Source organism: Hippopotamus amphibius, chromosome 3 (assembly GCF_030028045.1).
Source record: "Hippopotamus amphibius kiboko isolate mHipAmp2 chromosome 3, mHipAmp2.hap2, whole genome shotgun sequence".
NCBI lineage: Eukaryota > Metazoa > Chordata > Mammalia > Artiodactyla > Hippopotamidae > Hippopotamus > Hippopotamus amphibius.
Window position 1 is genome coordinate 123,109,386 of NC_080188.1, and position 24,045 is coordinate 123,133,430.

Here is a 24,045-nt window from a genome sequence, read left to right on the forward strand (position 1 = left end):
TGGGAGAAGACGCACTAGTCCTCGGGCTTGCAGCAGGGGAGGGGCTGAGGGAGAACACAGCGACGCCCTGTCACACTGGACAATTCAATTGTTGGGTTGCCCTTTACCCGTGCTCAGATCTGAATATCTTTTACCCAATTTAAGAACAGGATGAATTCTCCTGTTGAGTGAGGGAATGGGTGAAGAACGCTGAACCCAAATTTCAAGCCCTGTCACCCTTCATAAATCTGGGCAGTAAGGTACATGTAGAAGCAACCTTGGTTCTTGATGCCGGTGAAATCCGTCTAGGGGTGCGGATTCGTGATCTCCAGAAGAAAAGAATTTCTCCTCGGGATCAATAACAAGTCGTTACTCAGGTTTAAGTCACAGAGTAACAGTTTATTAGAGAAAGTACAATAGCTTCTCGCACAGACGCCACAAGGGGGTGGAGAGACCCAAGAAGGGGTCTTACGTGAGCATGTTATATACCTTTAGAGCAGAGTTAATTACAGTCCCCACCTTGGGACTGATTATTAGGGTTGGTTGTTAGGAATGATTGTTTCTATAGAAACGTTCGTGATATTCAAAGGATTTCACTACTCAGTGATCTTGTGATGTCCCAGGTAACCCCACCCTGAAGAAATAAGAATCAGTCTTAAACAATGAGTGAGGTTAAGTCACATTTTTCCAGTTCTCCTCCCCCTCCCCTGGCCACGTCAGCCCCTGGAACTCTCATTCTCAGGTGCTGCTCAAGCCACCCACCCAGCACGCCATCTTTCAAGACACTACTGAGTGGGTCCGGTGCCAGACACTCACTTGTCCTGAGTCCTGAAGGAAACGGGCTGAGAGACCTATTTTAGGGCCTCGACAGATGGTACCTCTGAGAGGCTGCATTAAGCAATGGGGGGAAAGGAGGATCATTACCAGGTGGAAATTAGACGAAACTACCGTTTATTAAACTAGCAGCTTTATTGTCCTTTAGAGTCGCCATCTTCACTTCAGGAGATTTCGAAGTGCCTGAGGGAGGAAAAACTGTAAGAAATGACGGAGACCAGGGAACAGGCCTTGAGAATCCTGGAGCGGGGTCACAGTGAGAGTCTGGTCAGCCTGGGAGGCAGACACCACGAAGGTCAGGAGTGGCTCGGCCTCTGGCCTCTGTTCAGTACTGCTCAGTCCCCTCAGCTCCTGGGTGACCCGAGCCTCAGTTGCCAGCCACTCTGCTCCCGTGCCAGCTCCACCTCTTTCCTTGGTTTGCTGCTGCAAGCGTCTCCGGACACGCCGCCGCCCCTGCCACAGTCGGTGCCACAAGGCACAGTGCCAGCTCATTGAGGAGAGCGACACCTCCTTCCCTGCCTCGGCCTGGGACCCTTCTCGGGCTGCCTCAGGTCTTCTGGGTCCCTGCTCAGCCAGTGCTGCGGGGCCTGACTGCCCCTCTTCTCCAGTGCCCAGATGCTTTCCGGTCATCAGGGGCAGCTCCCCTGGCTGCCCAGGGCTCCGCATGGCCCAGTCCTGCATCGACTCTCCAGCCTCTATCACCATTTCTTCCACCCCATCCTCACCGTGGTCCCCCTTCTGCTCCTCCTCACAGCATTTTTGCTGTCCGTCTAGTTTCAATCTTTTGCTTGTCCCTCCCTGGGGAGGCTCCCCAGTTCTACCTCCCTCTGACCGCAGTCTCTTGGTTCCCTGTTCTATATGGCACCCCAACGCTTCCCTTAACACCTGAGTGAGGGCAGCAGTGAGCTGGGTGAAGGGAGCAGAGGGTAAGGGGATGAGTGTTGCGGACAGCAGAGGGCTAGGGGAGCTGGGATACAGAAGGGGAAGCAGCCCCCAGTCCCGACCCCGGGAGGAGCGACACTGGTACTGGAGGCTTCGGCAGTAATTGGCTGCCGCTCGGCAGCAGTTCTGAAGCCTCCCGGCCACCCGGCTGGTCACATTGGCTGCCACATTGTGACTCAGGTCAAAGGGGTCCTGGAGATTCATGGGGCCAAGGCGCAGACCCTCCCAGAGATTAGAGGGCACGGCCCCTGCCACAGGCAGTGCCTGACCCTCCCGCAGGGACAGCAGTGAGCCACGAAGATCCCAACAAGAGACACAGGAGAAGAACTGAGCCAGCAGAGAACCTGGAGGAAGAAGACCAAGGAAAAGGGGTCACTTAGAGGCCAGAACTGAGACCAGCCCTGTGCCAGAGCCATTCCCTTAGCTGGACCTTCTTTTTCCCTCCCAAGTGGCTCAGAAGAGGGCCAGCGGCAGGCCCCTCTGATCCCTATAATCAAGAGGTCAAACCTCTCTCCCTGTGGTGCCCCCAGATACTGCCCCCACCCCCTGCCAGCAGCATAACCTTGGGCAAGCCACTGAATTATTCCAACGTATGGTTTCTTCATCTGTAAAGTGGCAATAACAATATTAGCTATCCCACAAGGTTGCTGTGTGCCAGTAACTGTGTCATTAACACCATTTATTAGTCCTCACCCAGGCTCCCCAAACTCACTCAGAGGCTCCTTATTGGTGCTGGGCTCCAGCCTCGAGGCATCCCTGGGGAAACTACAGTCCCAGCCATCAACCTCCACCTGTTCGCCCTCACCTATGAAAATAACAAAGGTGAGAGTCAGCCTGGAAGCAGGAAGATTGAGGGCGGGAGGGTGGTGGTGGATATGGGAGTGATAGCAGAAATCTCATTCCCAGGGAAGCTCAGTATGACTAAGTGAGATGAAAAAGAGAGATGAAGCTCACGAAATAGAGTGGGTGGAGGCTGGGCTGCTGTACCTGCTTTCTGGGTGAGTTGGGACACAGTGGGCAACACAGGAGGGTCCCTGGTCTGAAGGAAATAGATCACGAGCAAGGTCAGGGCGTAGTTATTGAGAAGTGGGCCACTCCCTGGGAAATAATCAATTAATTCCAGTTAGATTAGAGGCGATTCTGATTCCCTCCTTGGCAGTTTTTTCAACCCCAGTTCCTGTACATGCTGCCTTCCTTCTCTCCCTGAATCCCTGCCTTTACCCTGACACAAACACACCCCCAAGTCTATCCTGATTCATTCTCACCTGACAGCCCTCGACCCTGAGCCCAGCAGCGCAGAGTGTACACAAGGGGCCGTACTCGCCCATCCAGCTCAGAGCAGAGACTCAGGAAGCGGGAGTTATGCAGGGCCAGCCTGGGACAGAGGGGAGACAAGGGTGTTAGGGCTCAGGAACCTATCACCCCCCAGCTCTCATCCAGACTTGGGTAATGGGGGCCAGCTGGAAGAAGGCCAAAAGAGGGTTTCCCAAGGTGTTTTCTGACAAGATCTGGAGAGTGTGTGTACAAAAGAACATCAAATGTATCTGGGAAACACGACCTTCTATAAATGTCCTGGACAGTCACAGGGCATGTTATTATAAGACTGATCAGAGCTTTTACTATGCGAAGAAAACAAAAGAAGGGAGGGAGAAGGGGGAAAGAGGAAGTAGGGGAGAGGGAGGGGAGGGAGAAACCTGCCTGTGTTTAACTTAGGATTTCCCAAACTTACTCAACCATGGAACTCTTTCCTAAATTCTTAAAAACAGTATCCCCCAGAAATACACTTTCCAAACACTGAAATGAAAGCCAGACATGAGATGAGCATCAGAAAGAGGCAACCAAACAAGGACAACCTCAAGGCTCAGCTGGTGCAGTCACCCTCCTCAACCTCCCCAGAGTGCCCAGCTGGCTTCCCCGCCCACCCCACACCACTGCCCCACTGCCCACCCCAACCCCCACCCCAAACAAAGGTACCGGTTACTGAGGGAGATGTCACCGTGGAGACCTGAAGGTCGATGGCAGAACTTGACCACAGGGCGTCGGGCAGAGGGCACAGTTTGGACTTGGTACACTCCAGGGACACAGCCCCGAAGAATGGATCCCACCAGCTCCAGCATATTTGCCCCTTCTGCTTTCTCCCCCTTCAGGGCCTCTGCCAGTTCCACAGCCTTCCCCAGGTCCCCTTCTCCCTGCTCCTCCTGCAGTGGCGAGGTTGGAGGCAGGGACTGGGGAGAGGCAAGGGTCTCAGAGGCCAAAGCAGAGTCTGGAGTCTGGGGTGCCAGGGAGGAGGAAGGGACTTCAAAGTCCAGGACTTCTGAGTCTTGCGGAGATGCTGGAGACTGTGAGTCTGGAGGGGAGGCTGGGGTGCAGGCCAGGGCTTGAGGATCCAGTGGGGATGCAAGGGCCGAGTCCAAGGATGGAGATTTTGGAGCCTTTGAGGCTAGCTGCAGAAGGAAGTGAGCTGAGTAACTGCCTCTCCTGCTGTCCCCTAACTGGGGGACATTCCATCCCTAAGATATATTACTGCTCATTATGTGCCAGGCCCTATCCTAAAGCCTTTATAAATATTAACTCTCTTAATCCTTACAAGCCTTTTTTAAAATTAACCTTTTAATGCCATAAAATAAATGGTCAATATTCTACAAAAATATTACTGTCATGAAAAACAAAAAAAGGCAGAGGAACCATTCCAGATTAAATAAGACTAAAGAGGGAATTCCCTGGTGGTCCAGTGGTGAGGACTCTGAGCTTCCACTACAGGGGTCACAGGTTCAATCCCTGGTTAGGGAACTAAGATCCCACAAGCTGCGAGGTGCAGTAAAAAAAAACAAACAAAACAGAAACCTTTTGTGGGGGAAAGCTATATGGGAACTCTGTACTTTCTGCTATGAACCTTAAAAAATAGCTTAAAAAAACAGCTGTAAAAAATAGTCTATTTAAAAAATAATGACCCTTTCCTATTCCCAAGGCAGAATCTGTACATTAGATGTTAGAAAGTGCAGATAAGCAAAAACATAATCCATTATTGTATGTCCTTTCATATATATATATAATATATATATATAATATATATATATGTATCTCCCCCAAAAAGATATTGTACATGCCATTTGAAATCTATTTTTTTTCCTGTTACAAATGCTATCTACTCTGTGTCGATTCATTTTATCCTATTCAATAGCCATATACATTCACATTTCTCCAATTATAATAACCCTTTCAGGCAGGTCCTATTGTCCTCATTTTACAGACGAGAAATTAAGGCATGAGAGGTCAAGTGTTTGCCCAGAGTCATGTGACCATTTCCACTGACTCTTCACAGCTGCCTCCATGCCCACGTACCTGCGGCTTGTCCAAGTCCCCCAGATCCAGGAAGAGGTCAAGATCACAGCCATGGACGTCAAAGCTGTTTATGGAAGAGCCAAAAGGATGGACCACACAGCCTGGGTGCCGAGCAGAGAATAAAGGTCAAGAGACATTGCAGGGAGTAAGTGGTGGAGGAATGAAATGGGGCACAGAGATGCAAAAGGAAGCAAATGAACACCACTAACTGAGGGAGGACAGGGGATGCAGACACAGGGGAGGAAGGAAGGGAGGGCTCAGACATAGTGAGGGAGGTGACTCACCAGGGAAAAACTCTGTGAAGACCTCCTGCATCAGGGCTACCACAAGGCTTCGAAGCTGTCGCTCAGCCTCAGACAGCTCCCTCAGCCCCACAAGCTTCACCATTTGTGCCTCCACATCTGGGGCCTCGGCTAGTGCTTTGACCAGCTGGTGACTGTTAGGGGACACTCTTTTGGGGGACTTGGAGGCTGGGCCCTGGAACTCCTTCTGCTCCCGTGGCCGGACCCTCAGGCGATGTCTTCCCAGGCTGTGCTGCGGCTGTGACAGGACAGCTTCCTGGGCACGCACGTCCCCCATCTCCACGATGGCAAACACTCCCTGTCAAACCACAACAGGGACAATGCTGATGGCTTTGGAACCAAGAATCCAAACACATGCTCTGACAATGGGTGAGAGTCTTTAAAATGGGGACCACCCTGTAAATTGGGAATATTTGTTTGCTATTTCCATAACATTGGGGAAACAAATCCATCCATCCATTATCCGTCCGTCCGTCCGTCCGTCCGTCCATCCATCCATCCATCCATCCATCCATCCATCCATCCATCCATCATGTGCTACTAGGCTCATGGGATCATAGTTCCCCTACCAGGGACTGAACCTGCACCCTCGGCAGTGAAAGAGCAGAGTCCTAATCATTAGACCGCCAGGGAGTTCTCATTGGGGAGCATATTTAGAAAAGCAATTATCTCCCTCACTCAAATCGTACATATTTTATTCTCACCCAAGCCTGCCTCTGAAAACCTCATTTTACCTATTTCATCAAACCCTAGTCTGCCCAATGACATTTCACTAGTTATACTATGACTCACCTCCTAACTTTTTCTGCTTTAATTAGACTCTTTTTAAAATATATATATATTTATTTATTTATTATTTGGCTGTACCAAGTCTTAGTTGCAGCATTGGGGATCTTTGTTGTGGCAATGTGGGATCTTTAGTTGTGGCATTCAAACTCTTAGTTGCAACATGTAAGGCCTAGTTCCCTGACCAGGGATCACATCTGGGCCTCCTGCATTGGGAGCATGGAGTCTTAGCCACTGGACCACCAGGGAAGTCCCTAGACTCTTTTAATATTAAGAATCCATGGTGGGGGGGCTTCCCTGGTAGCGCAGTGGTTAAGAATCCTCCTGCCAATGCAGGGGACATGGGTTTGAGCCCTGGTCCAGGAAGATCCCACATGCCGTGGAGCAACTAAGCCTGTGCACCACAGCTCTAGAGCCCTCAAGCCACAACTACTGAGCCTGAGTGCCACAACTACTGATGCCCATGCACCTAGAGCCCAAGCTCTGCAACAAGAGAAGCCACGGCAATGAGAAGCCTGTGCAACAAAGATGTTCCATGCTGCAACGAAGACCTGGTGCAGCCAAATAAATAAATATTAAAAAAAAAAAAAAAGAATTCACGTAATGAACACTGTGTTGAGCGCAAATATAAACACACAAACCTTATCTTCAGTGAACTTACCAGCAATATGACAGCAATGCTGCTAAGATTTAGTTGAGTTTAATGATATTCATTGGATCTTTTTTTTAAAGGTAAAACGTTACCAGGAGCAGAAAAACTATGACTGCTTTGGGGCAAAAGTCCATATCCTTTTATATTCTCTCCAGCGGTAAAGCTAGAACCTCATTCTGCTTATAAAAAGGTACCCCCTATAGTAATCAAGACAATGTGGTACTATTGATAAAACTTTAGCTAGACTAACTAAGAAAAAAAAAGAGAAGTCTCTGATAAATAAAATCAGAAATGAAAGAGGAGAAATAACAATGGATAACACAGAATTACAAAGGATAAGAGAATATTATGAATATGAACAGCTATACACCAACAAATTGGACAACCTAGAAGAAAGGGACAAATTCTTAGAATTATACAACCTTCGGAGACTGAATCATGAAGAAATGGAAAACCTGAATAGACTGATCACTAGTACGGAAACTGAAACAGTAATCAAAAAGTTTCCCGAAAAACAAAAGTCCAGGACCATCAAAGATTTAAAACCTATCCTTCTCAAACTATTCCAAAACACTGAAGAGGAGGGAACGCTTCCTAACTTATTTTTACAAGGCCAACATCACCAACACCAAAACCAGACAAAGACAACACAAAAAAAGCAAAACTACAGCTAATATCTCTGGGGAACATAGATGCAAAAATCCTCAACAAAGTATTAGCAAATCCAATACAATAACACATTAAAAGGATCATACACCACAATCAAGTGGGATTTATTTCAGGGATGTAGGAATGGTTCAACATCTGTGAATCAATCAACATGACACATAATTTAATAAAATAATAAAATATATGATCATCTCAATAGATGCAGAAGAAGCATCTGACAAGATTCAACAGCCATTTATGATAGAAACTCTCAATTAAATAGGTATAAAAGAAATGTACCTCAACAAAATAAAAGTCATATACAACAAACCCAAAGCTAACATCATACTCAATGGTGAAAAACTAAAAGCTATCCTTCTAAAATCAGGAACAGGACAAGGATGTCCACTCTCACCACTCTATTTCAACATAGTATTGGAAGTCCTCGCCAGAGCAATTAGACAAGAAAAAGAAATAAAAGGCATCAAATCGGGAAGGAGAAGCAAAACTGTTACTATTTGCAGTTGACATGACTTTATATATAGAAAACCCTAAAGACTCAACCAAAAACCACTAGCAATAATAAATGAATACTGTAAAGTTGCAGGGTACAAAAATCAACATAAAAAATCTGTTCTCTATCTATATGCTAACAATCAGCCAGGAGAAAGAAAAATTAAGAAAACTATCCTATTTACAATCACAACAAAAAGAATAAAATACCTAGGAATAAATTTAACCAAGGAGACAAAAGACATACACACTGAAAACTATAAGACATTGTTGAAAAAAACTGAAGAAGACACAGATACATGAAAGACATTCCATGCTCATGGATTGGAAGAATTAACACTGTTAAAATGTCCTAAAGCAATCCACAGATTCAAAGCAACCCCTATCAAAATCCCAAGGACATTTTTCACAAAAACAGAACAAAAAATCCTAAAATTTATATGGAACCACAAAAGACCCCAAATAGGCAAAGCAATCCTGAGAAAAAAGAAAAAAAACTGGAGGTATCACACTCCCTGATTTCAAACTATATTACAAAGTCATAGTAAGCAAAACAGCATGGTATTGGCAGAAAAACAGACACACACAGATCAATGGTACAGAATTGAGAGCCCAGAAATAAACCCACATGTATATGTACAATTAATTTACAACAAGGAGCAAAGAACAAACAAGTAAGAATAGTCTCTTCAATAAATGGTGTTTGGAAAACTAGGCAGCCACATGCAAAAAAATGAAACTAGATCACTATCTCACACCACACACAAAAATTAATTCAAATGGATTAAAGACTTGAATGTAACACTTGAAATCATAAAAATCCTAGAAGAAAACATTAACAGTAAGCTCTCTGACACTGGTCTTAATATCTTTCCAGATATGTCTCCTCAGGCAAGGGACACAAAAACAAAAATAAGTAAATGGGACTATATCAAACTAAAAAGCTTCTGTACAACAAAGGAAACCATCAATAAAATAAGTAGACAACCCACCAAATGGGAGAAGATATTTGCAAATGATAGTAAATATCTCTGATAAAGGGCTGATATCCAAAATATATAAAGACCTCATACAACTCAAACAAACAAACAAACAAAAAGATTAAAAACTGGACAGAGGAGCTGAACAGACATTTTTCCAAAGAGGACATACAGCCAACAGGCACATGAAAAGATGTTCAATGTCACTAATCATCAAGGAAATGCAAGTCAAAACTACAATGAGATATCACCTCATGCCTATTAGAATGGCTATTAACCAAAAGGCAAGAAATAAGTGTTGGCAAGGATGTAAAGAAAAGGGAACCCTTGTGCACTGTTGGGAATATAAAGTGGTGCAGCCACTATGGAAAACAGTATAGAGATTCCTCAAAAAATTAAAGCCAAAACTACCATTCAATCCAGTATTTACACTCCTGGGTATTTATATGAAGAAAATGAAAACACTGATTTGAAAAGATATATGCACCTCTATGTTCGTTGCAGCATTATTTACAATAGCTAAGGTATGGAAACAACTTAAGTGCCCTTGAATGGATGAATGGGTAAAGAAGAAGAGGTGTATATATATAATGAAATATTACTCAGCTATTAAAAAAAAAAAAATCTTGGGCTTCCCTGGTGGCACAGTGGTTAAGAATCCGCCTCCCCAGAAACAGAGACACAGATGTAGAGAACAAACATATGGACATCAAGTGGGGAAAGCGGGGGAGGACGGGAATGAATTGGGAGTTTGGGATTGCCATATATACATTACTAATAAGAAAAAAATATCAAATTGTACAGTTTAAATATATGCAGTTTATTGTATGCTAAAAAAAAAAAAAAGGAATCTGCCTCCCAATGTAGGGGGCCCGGGTTCAATCCCTGGTCAGGGAATTAGATCCCACGTGCCACAGCTAAGACCTAGCACAGCCAAATAAATAAATATTTTGGGGTAAAAAAAAAAAAAGAACTGCACAGAAGGTAACAGAGAGGGCAGGATAAGCGGATTCAGAAGCCTGTTTCCCCACCATTTTTCTCCTCTCAATACCAGCATCCCCAGCTAGAGCCACTATTTCCTGAGGGCTTATTATTAACCAAGCAGTTCATATAAGCTATTTCCAAGTCTCATAAGATTCCTACAACAAGGTATGTATTATCACTTCCTTTTTACAAACTAAGATACTGAAACTCAGAGAAGTTAAGTAACTTGTGACTGCCTCCCAAGTAGGGACTCCCCCAAATCTTCAACTTCCCAGTGATGATCTCAAGGAAATGTGGAGATTAAATAAGATATACAGTGCTTAGCATATAACTGCTACATTAATAATTGGCTCAATAAAAATTTTAGTCATTATTGTTATAATTAGAAGCCTCAAAAACTTGAGGTTTAAGTTCAGGAAAAGATCTTTCTTCACAATTGAAATAAATATGAACAAAAATGGGGGCATTGAGCTTTCTGAAGAAGTCACCTGGGACAGACACTGCCAACTGCCCACCCAATAAACACTCTCCCATTTTCCTTACTAACATAACCCTGATTTTTGCTCAGAGGGCAAAGTGCCCAGCTAAAAAAACTTCATTTCTCAGGCTTCCCTGTAGCTAGGAGTAACCATGCAATAGAGTTCTAGACAATGAAATATAAGGAGACATCTACTAAAGAGGCCTCTGAAAAAGGTAATTTCCCAGGAAATAAAGAAAGCAGGGGAAGGGATCAGATTCAGATGGCCCTAGCCTTTGATACTCTGTCCTTCAACCTACCTGTTCCTTCTTCTTGCTAGAAGATGTGGAACCAGTATTATCACAACTATGAAGTGAGAGCCATATGCCAATAATGACAGACCAGGAAAACAGTAAAACCCTGGACAGCCCAAGTCTGGATTTCTTGTTATAAGAGAATAATTAAACCTTGTTTGTTTAAGCCATTGTGGGCTGGTTGCTGAATGCAATTTCTAAGAAAAACAGACCCCACCCCATCCTAAGAGAAGACCTGCCTGCTAAGTAGATGTGAGATCATCTAAGCCATGCCTACAAAACCAGAGTGTAGCCTCGGAACTACAATATGACCATGGAGCACAGTACCACAACAGCAAACTTTTTCCAGGGGACTAAAGAGCCTCTGACAAAAGGATGGCATGGAAGCAAGACAAAAAGGACCACAAAGAACAAGTCTGTTGGGACTTCCCTGGTGGTGCAGCAGTTAAGACTCCACCTGCCAATGCAGGGGACACGGGTTCCATCCCTGGTCTGGGAGGAGCCTACATGCTGCGGAGCAACTGAGCCCATGCGCCACAACTACTGAGCCCGTGTGCCACAACTACTGAGCCCATACACCACAACTACTAAAGCATGCATGCCTAGAGCCCGTGCTCTGCAACAAGAGAAGCCACCTCAATGAGAAGCCTGCACACCACAAGGAAGAGTAGCCACTGCTGACCGCAACTAGAGAAAGCCCACACGTAGCAACAAAGACCCAATGCAGCTAATTAATTAATTAAAAAAACAAGTTTGTTTGTCCTGCATTGTCCAGAGGACAGGGTGTTCTGACCAGATGACCTCAGCACCTTTCAGCATAAGTTAATAAACTGCTAGCTGGTTTATCAATCAGTCTCTTGAAGGGTTAGACTAGATCTCCTAATGGTGTGGTCTTAAAGCACCCACTTCACTGTAGCAGTTACTCATTTAATTGTCTACTTTCTCCACTAGACTGTAAGGTCTGTACAAGCAGGGACCATGACTACCCTATTCACTACTCAGAATGCAGCTCTAAGCAGTGCCTAATACAAAATCAGCAGTTAATAAATATTTGGCAAATAAAAGACTGATTGATTGGATAAATAAATGACCAACAAGTTCCCCAACAACTAATTCTGATGAATTGATAAAATCCAAGCAGGGGTGGAGGGTAAGGGTGAGAGACTCACAAAGCTGGACTAGCCCAAGTATTGGGGTGTCCATCAAGGGTAAGCCACATTAGGAATCAGCAGAAAAGGCTGTTGGTCTCTCTCCCTAATTTCTTTTGGCGTGCAGAACACCTGGCTCATTCTTTCCCCCAAAGCCATTCACTCTACCTTGTCCTTGTCTATGACAACACTGGCCACAGGTCCAAATGCCTGGAAGTACTCAGAGAGCTGACTAGAATCCACATTCCGGGGAAAGCCACTGACAAACACGCTTCGAAGTCCCTGGGCCTTTCGAGCAGCTCGTAGTTCTACCAGCTCCCGGTGCTTCCGGCCTCCCAGGTGGGCATCTAGGCTGGGTCCTGCAAAGACAAGCATGAGACAAAAACATCCAAACCGCTCCACAGGGTACCTACCCCAACTTTGTTCTCCGCATACCTAGATCCTACTGATTCTTCCAAGCCACAGAAAATGTGACCTTTGAATAACAAAGTCCTGGCTCCTTTCAGCTTCCTCTCTTGTCCATTTGTCTATATAGTGAATTCTAAGTGATCCCCAGGAGAACTGACTGTACACAAGTATTTCTTAAACCTTCTATAAGTGCTAGGTAGAGCAACACCTGCACACTGTAAAGAAATTAACAGGTAACTTATCTAGGTCATATATAGAAGAATTAAATAAATCAGGACCCTAGACTATTTCCCATTTATCATTTCTGGGTGTAGTATAGAGATTACAAGTGCAGGATCAGAAGTCACACTACCCAGAATCAAATCCCAGCTCTATCAAGCTGTGTGAAATCTTGGGCAACTTAACCTCACTATTCAGGTCTCCTCAAATATAAAATGGAGATAATAATACTACCTACCACATAGATATTATTCATATATAGCACCTAGCTGAGAGTCTGGTACACGGTGAATGTGGGAAAACTTAGATGATTTTTAAATCTGTATTACATTTTGAGTCAGATGTCTGATGTCACCAATGTATATGTGGGGCCAGGGAAGACTATCCTGGATTTCTGGCTTGCCCTACTGGACGGTGGTAGTGCCATTCACAAAGAAAAATTAGAATGAAAGATCATGTTTAGGTGAGATTATGATTCCAGACTTCAAAAGTGGAATATGAGGTTTCATTGAGCCTCTTGAGCTGTCATAAAAGGACCCTGTCTCCTTTTCCAATCCCACATTCCAAACATGCATAGCATTCTACTTTACCCATCTCTGCCTTTGGGAAGCTCCTCTGTAAGACTTCCCTCACTGAATTACTGCCTCCTCTGTGATCCTGCAGCTTTCCAAACACATCCATAGGGTACTGAAATCGTCTCCCATTTCTAGATGTTGAGCTCCTTCATCTCTAAATCCCCTCTCCTCGCCCTAGAGCCCAGCGGAGTAGCAGGCACAAAGGGGATGTCCGACAGATGACGGTTAAAAAGGGACTAAAATAACGAAACTTCTGTCGTCGAGATTTCAGATACTGGGAAGTTGGGATGTAAGCTGGTGAGACTCTTCCCCATTCTGTAATCCCTTCCGACGGCAGAGAGAAAACGGAGGTGAGACCCTACCAACCGACTTGGCAAGAACTATGACCTACAACCCTAACTTTCGCTCGGACCCAAAGACGAAAGCCCCCAAACAACACCACCCCCCCTCACTAGCTACCGCTTACGGTTGGCTGTAATGACATGGCAGAGGCAGCAGCGAAAACCCCCACGAGGGAGCGGTGCGACATCTGAATCCATCGCAGCCATGGCGACTCTCCGGTACTAACTGCAACCACATCGGCCACGACCGGAACTCGGTCCTACAAATAGCAAGGCGCTCAGAAGCAACTTCCGCCCGCCCAACAGGAAGTGACGTAGACGTCGGCCAATCGCGCTGTACACTCTTCCGAAAACCTAGCTCTTTCTGCTCAGAGTTCCGTTTCCAGCCGGAGTTAAGTCTCTACCAGCTTTAGGGAAAACATCTACGATGCTTATCTGCATGCGGTAAGCCAGTTGGTGTGCTCTGAGCTGTTCAGACGTTGATTGGCCCAAAGGTTGTGAATATTCATAAGGCAGCCACAAAGGCCTGTGCCGGGTTTCTTGCCGGACCAGTGCCATGACAGCAGGTGGTTTCCGGTTGGGTAGTCGAGGGCAGGCTGTGCCCTCCTTCAAGGGGCAGTAGAGACCCGCGGGGTTGAATCCTCAACCCCATATTTACCTGGTGGATAAAGGCGGATCCTTCACGAAGCCCGGGCTGTCCCTAAACCCCCAACCTCCTCAGGGCTGTTACCCTCTCCCTCTGCCGTCGGTTCTCTCCCAGAATGGGTGTTCTGCGACCTCTTCCTAGCCCTGGTTAGAGAGCTCTGCCCCCACCGAGCACCTTCCGGACTCCACGGGCACAGCCAGACGGCCTTTCTTCCGCGATAGCGGGCTGTGTGGAGTGTTCTCACCAGGCTCCAGGGCCACCAGCCCACTGAAAGGCATGCGGCGGAACCTGCTATGGTGGCAACTGAGTGAAGACATTGGAGGGTGCTGCTTCCCCCCAAACTGTTATAGTGGTCAGTTTCTCCCGACACTACCGAGGTGTTGGCTCAGGCCAGGCAAAGAGTTAGGGAGCTAGGGAGGCCCCAGGGACAGGGACCGTGATTTGAAGGGGCCTATCAGCTGGACTAAGTAGCTCTTGCTGTGTTTGATCAACCCACAGCTTCAGGCTGTAGAAAGAGCAGCGGACCTGAGGCAGACATCTCAAGATGAAGTCACAACTGATGAGGTTTTTCCCCATCTCTAAAGTGCTCAAGGAGCACACAGTAAGCTTAACTTCTGGTTCTCTCTCCTAAGGTGCTCCTCTTGTTACCAGCTCAAACGTCTAATCTGTCTCCCAAATCTAAAAGGGCAGGAAAGAGCACAAGAGTGGCCCCCAATATCAAGGCAGTTGCTGAGGCTGGCCTTGGGGATCCTTGAAGCAGCAGTCTATGCAAATACACCACAGAGCTAGGTGGTGTGATCCTACAGTACCCCCTCCCCCACTCAAGTGGGCTACATCCTGCTCTGGCCTCTAGCAACTGCCAGAATCCCCTAAGTAAAAAAAGAGAGGTAAGTAAGAGTTAGGAAAAAAGGAGCACCTTCACACACACACACACACACACACAGACACACACACAGACACACACACACACTGCTATGGAAGGTACAAGTCATTCTGAGAACCAGCTCATCCCAACTGGTTTGAATGAACCTGGGTCAAGATGGTGCTTGGGCTTCAGTACTACAGGGAGCTGGGGAGCAGTTTGGGTCCCAGAGGAAAGCAGGATGGAACAGGCCACCTGTCCAGGCTGCATATTATAAAGCTGTTCCCAGGGCAAGTCCCATCTGTAGTACCTTCTCTGTTGTCCTTTGTCCTTTATTTTCCCAATCCAAGACACATGCCGCCAACACACACACACACACACACACACACACACACACACGGCAGAGAATAGCTGAGCCAGGAAGAGCTGAAGAAAACAGCTTTTTTATTTGTTACTATAAGAACCAATTACAGAATCCAAGGTTAAAAAAACAGACAAAAGGTCTTTATTTCTGAGAATTGGCGTACAAAAGGCAGAGGGGACAAGATGAGGGAAGGAAAGAGCGAGCATAGGCTGGGGTTGATACCAGCTTAGGGGCCTCAAACTCCAATTAGGAAAGTCCGGACACCGGACAGGAAGAGAAACCCCCAATTAGAAAGAAAAAAAAAAAAAAAGACAGATATGGCAGTCATGGCAGTGCACGCCCCCCTCCCCCAACCAGATACCACCACCTGATATCTGTTTACTCTTCCCCTCCCCCACCCCCTTTCACAAAGGGAGGCAAAATTTTTAAAAAATTAAAAAACCCTCCCCCCAAAACTGTCCAAGACAACTGTGGGTCCTACCCCCCAAAACAGGCTAGGTTCCCACAATGGGCCAAGTTCCTGCAGTCTGCCCTCCATCATCAGGCATGGAGAAGCACTGGAAGGGGACAAGCCTCCAAGTGCTAACACCAGAGGGCGCCCAACCCCTCCAAGGACACACTCACTTGCTCCCTCCCTCCTTCACTCCTCATTCCCTTTGATACTAGAGGGAAGGGAGGCTAGGTGCCCTGTGCACCCACCCTCTAGCTTTCAGCCCACCTCCCTTCCCCACTGATGCTCAATCTTCCAGGACAATGGGCTCATTGGTGCTGGCAGGATGTGAGGATGGAGGAAGAGGGACTGGGGGCCGCACTGCAATCAGTGGTGGCTTCACCTTCAGGGGCAAGTTGGGCCGGCGGGCAGCTCGCCGCATTTCCAGGTGGGTCAGAGCCTTCCGCAGGGCTCTGGCCAGGAAGAGAAGGGGGCAACAAAAATGCAAAGACCTTCAAGGTGAAACCCCATATTCCACTACAATTCCACCTTCCAGCCCATTCTTTCTTAGCATCCCTACCCTGTACCCACAGTCTTCATGGAGCTGGTCTTGCTGAGATACTCCTATTTCCTTTCCCATACCCACCAATCTGGGTTGTCAACCTCAGCCCCTCCCATGCAGGGCTCCCTACCTGGTATCTTTTGTGGCCACAAACACCACAGGATTGGGTGCATCAGCTGGGTTTAGTTTCTGACGCTTGGCTGCTGGCTGTGAGCTTGAGCGAATCCCTGAAGCCAGAGGCCTTCCATTGGCAGAGAAGGGGACTCCTGCCATCTGGAAAGGATGGGGCAGCACAGTGAGAGAGAGGACTCTCAGCTGCCTATCAGATATAAAAGCCCACCCAACTCAACTTGGCCCACTCCAGTCTGTCAACTCACAGTCTCATAGGCCCGTTTCACCATGATGCCCCCCAGTCCCCGATTCTGGGTCAGCTGGTTTCTGTTGATCGGTGTCTTGGTACCCCGAGGTGTTTTTGGTTTCAAAGGTGCCTGGGCCACTGTCAGGAAAAAAAATAAAGGAAACCTTAGAGAACGTTCACACTTTCTCTTCTCTATGCGTGCCTAAAAGTAGTGATGGGGAAGGGGTCCAGCAAGTAATTACCAGTATTTCAAAAGTCACACATGAGTATGATCTTATCAATCAGTATATAGTTATACCGGATAACTTATGAAGAAAAAAAAAACATTTTTCACCTATAAAAGTATAGTTTGTTAGACTAAATCTCTTTGGACTCAGTGGGAAAAAAAAAAAGCTGGGGAAGAGAAGGGTCTTGATAATAAAAGTACTGAGAGCAGACACCACCCTAAAGGTTCCCCATCCTATACCCACCCTGTATCCACAGTCTAGTTCCCTATCCCTTACCCAGATCTTTGACGATAGTTGCCAGGGGCAGCCGCACCAGAGGGTGAATCTTCAGTGGAGTCTTGGCGGCCTTAGGGAGTCGAATGGAGCCTGGAGGACAGAGATGAAAGCTTTTGAAGGGGCTTCACTACTCAGGTCTCTTCTGGGCCCAGGAACCATGTCTAATCTCCTAACAAATCCATGTGGCCTACTATCCCTGCTGTCATTAAACACCCAGAGAAACACTGGTCTCTAGCCAGAGCAACCCCAAACCTGCCACCAGCCCCAACACTCCAGCGCTTACACTCTGCCTTGATGGCATTGGCATTGATGGGGGCATAGGGTCGTCGGGCAGCCCTCCTGGGCTGTAACAGGTCCCTGCACATGCGTCTGGCAAGACGGGTCAGCTTCGTGGTCTGGAGCAGGAATGTTTGCCTGTTCTTAGCCAGCAGCTTGGCCCGGTTGGCGCTGGTCGTATAGGGGGAGAGACTTTGGGCTTCAGGTCTGGACAAATGACCCCTCGAGTGTGGCTCCTGGGAGAAGGAGAAAGGAAAAGGGGAGAACACAGTCAGTCAGCAAGGCTCCCTTCTTCCATTCTCAGCAGAGGGTCTTTTATTCCTGCCTGATCTCTTTGTTGCCATCCCGACCCACCTGGCTCCCCAACCACTATCAAGTACCACCTCCCCTCCACCCCCAATCAAGCCATCACCTTAATGGAGCTGCGTGTTCTGGCCTTCGCCTAAAGCTCACATCAATTAGCTTACTGTTCTCCCCAACCTGTCCCTCATCCATCCTTACCGTGGTGCCCCGAGCAGCCCCCTCAAGCTGGGTTGGGGTCTTCAGGCCCCCGTACTTCTTCCAGTAGATCCAACAGGAAGCACAGAGGCGGCACTGCATGTTGGGTGGGCCCCAGGCATACCACTGGGCAGACTGTGTGGCTGTAGGAGCACAGAGAGGAGGGAATGGTCAGGGGATAAATGCCACCTGAGCCTCTCGGTCGTTGGGCCAGAGCAAATGCCCCACTCACCCCCAGTATCCCTACGCCTCCCTGGAACTCACTGTGGCAACTCTCACAAGTCAGGCCCTTCTGGAATCCAGCCCCATTCATGCCAGGTTTTGAGCCCACAGAGATGATCTGGTTAGGGTTTGGTTTGGTGCTAATGAGGCAGAAACCAGGAACTGGTTAGGGAAAAGAACCCACTTCCACTCTGTCTCTACAATAATTTGACCCCACCTCCGGCCCACCCTCAATCACTTAGGAGAGCACAGGTTAGGGGCAGAGAAGGGAAACATGCCAGTCTCCCCTACCCATAACACTTACTAGGTGGGGATGTAGACTTGTTTTAGTTTGCTGTCTGCTTCAGCAGCTTTCAATCTTTTCTGCAGGGAAGAAAAAAAGAAAAAAGGATCAGAGCATCTCAACAGGGAGGATGTCATCAACTTCAAAGGCAGAGGTGAGCAGGAGGCCTCTGGGCCAGTCTCCCCAGCCCAAACCTCACCTGCTGAATGTATCGGTCTGTGGTTTTCCACATATAATAAAACTGAACTATGCTGGCCAGTGACTTCCAGGGTAGCTGAGGAGGCAGAGGGAAGAAAGATGAGCTGGTATCTGGTCCCAGGTCCTGGTTCCCTCACCTGTCACCTCTTCCACCTCTCCTCCTAGCCCCATCCACTTACAAAGTCCTGGCGAATATCATTGAAATCCTTCCCGTACTTCTCCAGGGCCTCCTCAAATAGCATGGCCTCTGAGGCTGACCATTCCTCCATCTCATCCCGACACAGCACCGGGCCCCCCTGGGGCACCAGGGTTGACATGGCTTTAGCCAGGTCATAGCCGTTCCTTTGCAATGTATCCATTGCGTGAAACTACAGGAAAGGTGGGAAACAATGCTGATGACCTGAAACCCTCAACACCACTCCCCTGCTGCTCTTCAAATACTCCCTTCTCCCTCAGAGATACCCTCCTCCCTGAAGAGTCCCAAGGCCCTGCAGGTCCCCACAAAGCCCAGCCTACCCAACTACCCACCAACTTCTGCTCACCAGGGTGATATCTCGGGAGGCGGCGGCTGCACTCATGTGCAGGCTTGGCTGCCGAATGGAGCTGCTGCAATCTAGGGCTCTTGCAAAGGTCCCCACAGCTCTAAGGTAGAGAGTCAGAAGTCAGGGAAAGAAGAAAGTGCGAGTGGGCTGAGGAACTAAGCCAGATGAGTTTAAAAAAAAAAAAAAAAAAAAGGACAACACCCTGGCCAAAAATAAATAAATAAAGTCCATCTCTAAGAACATGACTCAGAACTCTGTCCACACCGCCCCCAGCCCATCTTTCCCATCCACCCACCCCTCACCGGGCCACCACGAGAAACTGATCAATCTGCCGGTCTGTGAGAGGGTTGTCTGGATCCCAGACTTTCATCTCCATCTTCTGTTGGTTCCGATTATCAGATTCTCCTGGGGAATGGGGAAATGGTATCATCAGGGAGAATAATAAATGTCTTAACCCAATAACACCTCATCTCCTCCTTGGATTCTGTCACCTACCTCAACTCTCAGACTTCTCTTCCCAATGTGCCCATTTGCCCCTTTCAGGTTCCTAAGGTCCCATTCTGCCAGGGTCACAACATAGAGCCATGCAGACTGTGCACCACACTACACCAGGGCACAGCATGCAGAAACTATGGTGTCAGACAACCCAGTAACTATAACACAGTCTCTCCCGCTGCATACCCTCTGCCAGGCGATCTGGGATCTCAGCTTGGTATTTGCAACCAACTCGGATCTCCCCCTGATCAGCTAGAAGTGTCTTCTGCACAGGGTCAAACACCAGTGAGTAAAAAAAGCAGTCCTGGAGATGGAAAAAGAGAAGGTAAGCAGAGCAGCAGTCTTCATACGCAGGGGGCCGTAGGGTGTATCCAGAGTTCCCAAGACAGGCAGCCTGTCAATTTGCACATTATCCCAGTCAGACTTTCTTCTTGCCTTTCGCCGTAATACCCACTTCCCTCCCTCTTCTCCCAACACCTCTTTCTCACCTCCTTTTCCAGGTACTGGCTCAAGATGTCTGTCTCATTCAAGAGAGTCACACTGCACTTCCCCCTACAGGAGAGAAATCGGAAAATCCTGGGTGAGCTCCTCATTTCCTCTGCGCAGCATCTCCAATACACTAGCCCCTCCTCTCTACCTTCCAAATAAGTGCATGCAGGCCACAGTGGCCCTGATTGTTCTATACCTTATGTGGGTGGCTGGTAACGATTCGAATTGCCGAGAAAGAAAAAGCTCCCGGTGCTTCAGTTGATGTCGCTGCTGTTCTGACACCCCTGGCTGCTTTGATTCCTCCTCAAACTCCCCTGGGAGATTTAGGAGGAAGAAATCAAGTCAGAAACTAATTCAGAAAGAAGCTACTTTAGAAACTCTAACCCAGGGAAAATATTTCCTCTCTCACTTGTTTTTCTCACATTCCCCAGCCACCTGTCTTTCATACCCTTATCACATCAGCTTTCCCTCTTAGCCTCCCTGCCACCCCACCCCCCATTACAGATGCTCCCAACTCTCCATCACTAATGAATGTTCTCAGGGAAGAGCTGCTGAGAGTACAAAAACTGCCACAGAAATACATTGCAAACTCAGATGGCAATGCTTAGACACCACTCATACAGCACAAATCTGCCCACATGAGGCCCAGCAAGAATATCACACCTGTCTCTTTCTTACTATACTAGCCTGGGGTCCAGAAATCCAATAAAAAATAAATAAAAACACCACACAAGATTGTGCTTACCAGTTCTGCTCTGCAAATTTCAGGAGACTTTGCTCTTAAACACCACATGCAACCCTAACTATCCCTTGTTTTTTACTTGGCTAATAATAGTTTGTTTGTGGGGCTTTCAAGGATACTACCTCTCAGGTCAGTGCCAACACCTTCCTTTCCAAGAAACTGTAACTTGCCCTGAAACCTTGGTGGAAAGGGTTAACTTGGCTGAGTGCCAACCAAACAGGGAGGGGGCAAAAGAGCCACAAGCCCAAGCTCATTGGTGCATTGTTCCCAACCAGCGAGAAAGGGGGGAGGGTGGGGGTGTGCCGTAGGCTCCACCCCTTGCCTGTGTGCTCCGGAAACCCTGTGCTAAGGCAAGGGGGACCACACCCCCCACACCCTTTCTGATTGGATAAGGCCAAGGTCAGCCCCTGCCAGATAGGACTGGAAACCCCAGAGGGCCAGAGAACTTGGTAGGCCCAGGTCCTCATTAACCCCTTCATGTCCAATGCTCAAAGAAGCCTAAAGTAAGGAAAATAATTTAGGAAAGAAGAACAAGAGGAAGAGGAAAGAAAGCCAAAGCAGAATAAGAAAAAAAGAACTAAGGAAAACTAAAGAACATGTATCTAAAAAGAAGATGAAAACATAAAGAGAAATAGGATAGGGCAAAAAGAAAAGGGAAAAATGTAAAGTGAAGTAAGGGGGAAGCCAAGATAGGTGAGAAAGAGGGAAAGTCCAAGAAAACTCTCCTGGCTTCCTATTCTCTCCCATCAATGCATCCTTCCCACTTCATGATCACAAAACAAACAAACAAACAAAAAAAACACTGCTTCCCTGTTATGCAGGCTTCTAAGCACAACCTCTTCCTCTTCACCTGACCTTTACAGTCACCACCCATTGTCCCAAGTAACCAAAACTGCCTCCCAAGAGTCCGCTTCTCTAAAGCTCTTCCTCATCCCCTATTTAAACACTATCATCTCTTTTCCACACACTATTCACATAGACACACACACACAAGCCAAATTCTGGCTTTCCTTATCATGGCCTCTCTACCCTGCTTCCAGCCCAACGTGTAAAAACAGGCCTCCCCCTGCAGACCAGGCATTTCCCACCCCCAAACTCACACCCCTGCCTTGGCATGCTACAAAGAGAAACACCTGCAGGAACATGCCCAGGCTTCAGATCATGGGCAAGGGGAGACCGGGGGGCAGGGGGCGGTGTACAAAGACACTTACTGGCATTACTATCAGCCAGGCTGTTGAGGCTACTAGAAATGTCTCTTCGCCGGAAAAGGCACACAACCTTTGCCTCCACGTTTCCATTTGCAGTCTAAGGGAAGAAAAAATGGTGGTAAGAACTAGTTATTTGAAAGTGGAAATGCACAAAGAAGAGACTAACAATAATGAACAAGTTTCTAAAGGATGTAAGAAAAACCCAAGAAATTATGAATCAAAAGATTTACATTTAAGGACGAACTTCCAAATCCCTTTGCCTGGCCCCCAAGAAACAGAAGAGTAAAGTTCCCACTAAGCTCTCAATAGCCTTTCCTGAATGTGTGGAATGAATGAATAAATAAATGAATGAATATGAATAGGTACTTAAGATAGGGTTTGCGTTATCTCTCCCTCCCTCCCTCTCTCTCTCCCTCTCTCTCCCTCTCTCTCATTCACCTGAAGTTAGAGACCTCGGAAGAAAGAGAGAACACGGGGGTTGGGGGGTGGGGGGGAATGTGGCGGGATTCTGCTCCACTCACCTTGTTGAGCTCTTCAATCCTTCTAACCAGGTAAGGATTGCTGGAGGAGTTCTCAAAATAGACGTAATCTGTAGGAGGGGGTGGGGAAGAACCAGGAAGATCAGAGGAGTAGATGGGAGCGCCCGAGCCCTAGGGTGGGAGGAGCGAAAGTAGGCCTGAATAGACCAAAAAGAGATAAGGGTCTAGATAGAGAGGACGCTGAAATGTGGAAGTGGAGAGGCTACCAGAAAATAAGGGAGCGATGCCCCACCCTCCACCCTTAATCACCTAGTTCTAAAATCAGATCCTTCACACAAAAGTAAGCCTTAAGGGGAGACAGAAGCAGGGGGTTCCCCAGCAGTCCCCACAACTCAGCGATGGAGTTGCATCCCAGCCTGGGCCAAGCGAACAATTGTTCACTCCTGCGCAGGGCCCCCACCTTTGCGAGCCGAGGCGCACAATAACGCCTGGGAAGAGGAAACCTCCCGGCGGCTCCTCCGCAGGTGGCAAGCGGTCGCCCCGGCCCTTCGCGCCCCCCGCCTGCCCTGTCAGCTCCTTCAAACCCACTTTCCCAAGCCCACTCCGCCACCCCTGCGGCCCCAGACGCAGCCCTACGAGTGCCGTCGGGCCGCCCGAAGCTTCTCAGGGAGTCTAGGTGCCCAGCCGAGTGGCGATCCCCGCGCCCTCGCTCCCCGTGCTCCCGGTTCCGGTTCCGGTCCGCGCTCGGCACCACGCCGCTCCAGACGCGGGTCCTCGCGCCACCGGCTGCCGAGCCTCTCCGGCCCCGGCCCCCAACCTCTCCCGCACGGGGCCCCGCAGCCCCTACGCCCGGTACTTACCCCCCACTCGGTACATGTTGGCCGCCATGGCCGTTCCCGCCGCCGCCTCCGGCCGCACAAAGGGGTCCGGGAGGCCCACTGGGGCAAGGCTCGAAGCGAAGCCCTGAGCGCGGGGCTGACGCTTCGCAGAAGTCTCAGTCGGGCCCTCGCAGCCGGCACCTCCGCCGCCTCAGCCGTCGCGGTTCATCCCGGCCCGCGCTGTCGCCGCCGCCTCTACCGCCTCACGCCCGGGACGCCGAGGCCGGCGCCGGTCCGCTCGCCTTCTTCCGGAACGAGCTCGGCTCCCGCCGGACCGGAGCCAGGCTGCAGCTCCCCCAGCCCTCGCCGAGCCCCACCAGACGTTGGACTCTGAAGGCCGCCGCGAAGGCTTGCCCTGCCCGCCTTGGGGTTCGCCTTCTTCCGGAACACCTTCGGCGGATCCGGAGAACAAGGCCCGGTGCTCGGCTGCGGTCGGAGAGCAAGACCTCAAAGCTCGGCTACTTCCGGAAGAAGTTCGGCTCCCTCCGGCCAACCGCGGCCCGGCACTCGGTTATTTCCGTTTGAGGCTCGGCCCCGCCTCCAAGGGCGGGGAGAGGAGTTAGACTTAACTCCCTCGTCGCCAGAG

The 24,045-nt window shown here is 48.4% G+C and overlaps 2 protein-coding genes across 5 annotated transcripts; both read right to left on the reverse strand.

Moving 5' to 3' along the window:
- Positions 1 to 368: 368 nt before the first annotated feature.
- On the reverse strand, positions 369 to 13,691 carry TUT1 (terminal uridylyl transferase 1, U6 snRNA-specific). 2 transcript variants are annotated; one of them, XM_057725613.1, is made up of 9 exons: positions 13,550 to 13,691; positions 12,050 to 12,240; positions 5,382 to 5,697; positions 5,098 to 5,198; positions 3,730 to 4,199; positions 3,021 to 3,130; positions 2,743 to 2,853; positions 2,468 to 2,560; positions 369 to 2,099 (listed from the first exon to the last, which is right to left on the reverse strand). In XM_057725613.1, exons 1-9 carry the CDS (start codon positions 13,629 to 13,631, stop codon positions 973 to 975), a joined length of 2,601 nt encoding a protein of 866 aa, XP_057581596.1. In that variant the 5' UTR covers positions 13,632 to 13,691; the 3' UTR covers positions 369 to 972. The 2 variants fall into 2 exon arrangements, with proteins under 2 accessions (XP_057581596.1, XP_057581597.1); XM_057725614.1 differs by having other exon boundaries at positions 13,543 to 13,691.
- Positions 13,692 to 15,414: 1,723 nt separating this feature from the next.
- MTA2 (metastasis associated 1 family member 2) lies at positions 15,415 to 23,853 on the reverse strand. Of its 3 annotated transcripts, none has more exons than XM_057725621.1 (18): positions 23,442 to 23,853; positions 22,624 to 22,691; positions 22,106 to 22,199; positions 20,349 to 20,466; positions 20,152 to 20,215; positions 19,850 to 19,967; positions 19,471 to 19,573; positions 19,169 to 19,268; positions 18,806 to 18,994; positions 18,628 to 18,702; positions 18,450 to 18,508; positions 18,188 to 18,285; positions 17,927 to 18,066; positions 17,433 to 17,661; positions 17,150 to 17,239; positions 16,666 to 16,784; positions 16,419 to 16,561; positions 15,415 to 16,199 (listed from the first exon to the last, which is right to left on the reverse strand). In XM_057725621.1, exons 1-18 carry the CDS (start codon positions 23,467 to 23,469, stop codon positions 16,034 to 16,036), a joined length of 2,001 nt encoding a protein of 666 aa, XP_057581604.1. In that variant the 5' UTR covers positions 23,470 to 23,853; the 3' UTR covers positions 15,415 to 16,033. The 3 variants fall into 3 exon arrangements, with proteins under 3 accessions (XP_057581604.1, XP_057581606.1, XP_057581605.1); XM_057725623.1 differs by lacking the exon at positions 23,442 to 23,853 and adding an exon at positions 23,218 to 23,284; XM_057725622.1 differs by lacking the exon at positions 23,442 to 23,853 and adding an exon at positions 23,170 to 23,280.
- Between the last annotated feature and the right edge of the window lie 192 nt (positions 23,854 to 24,045).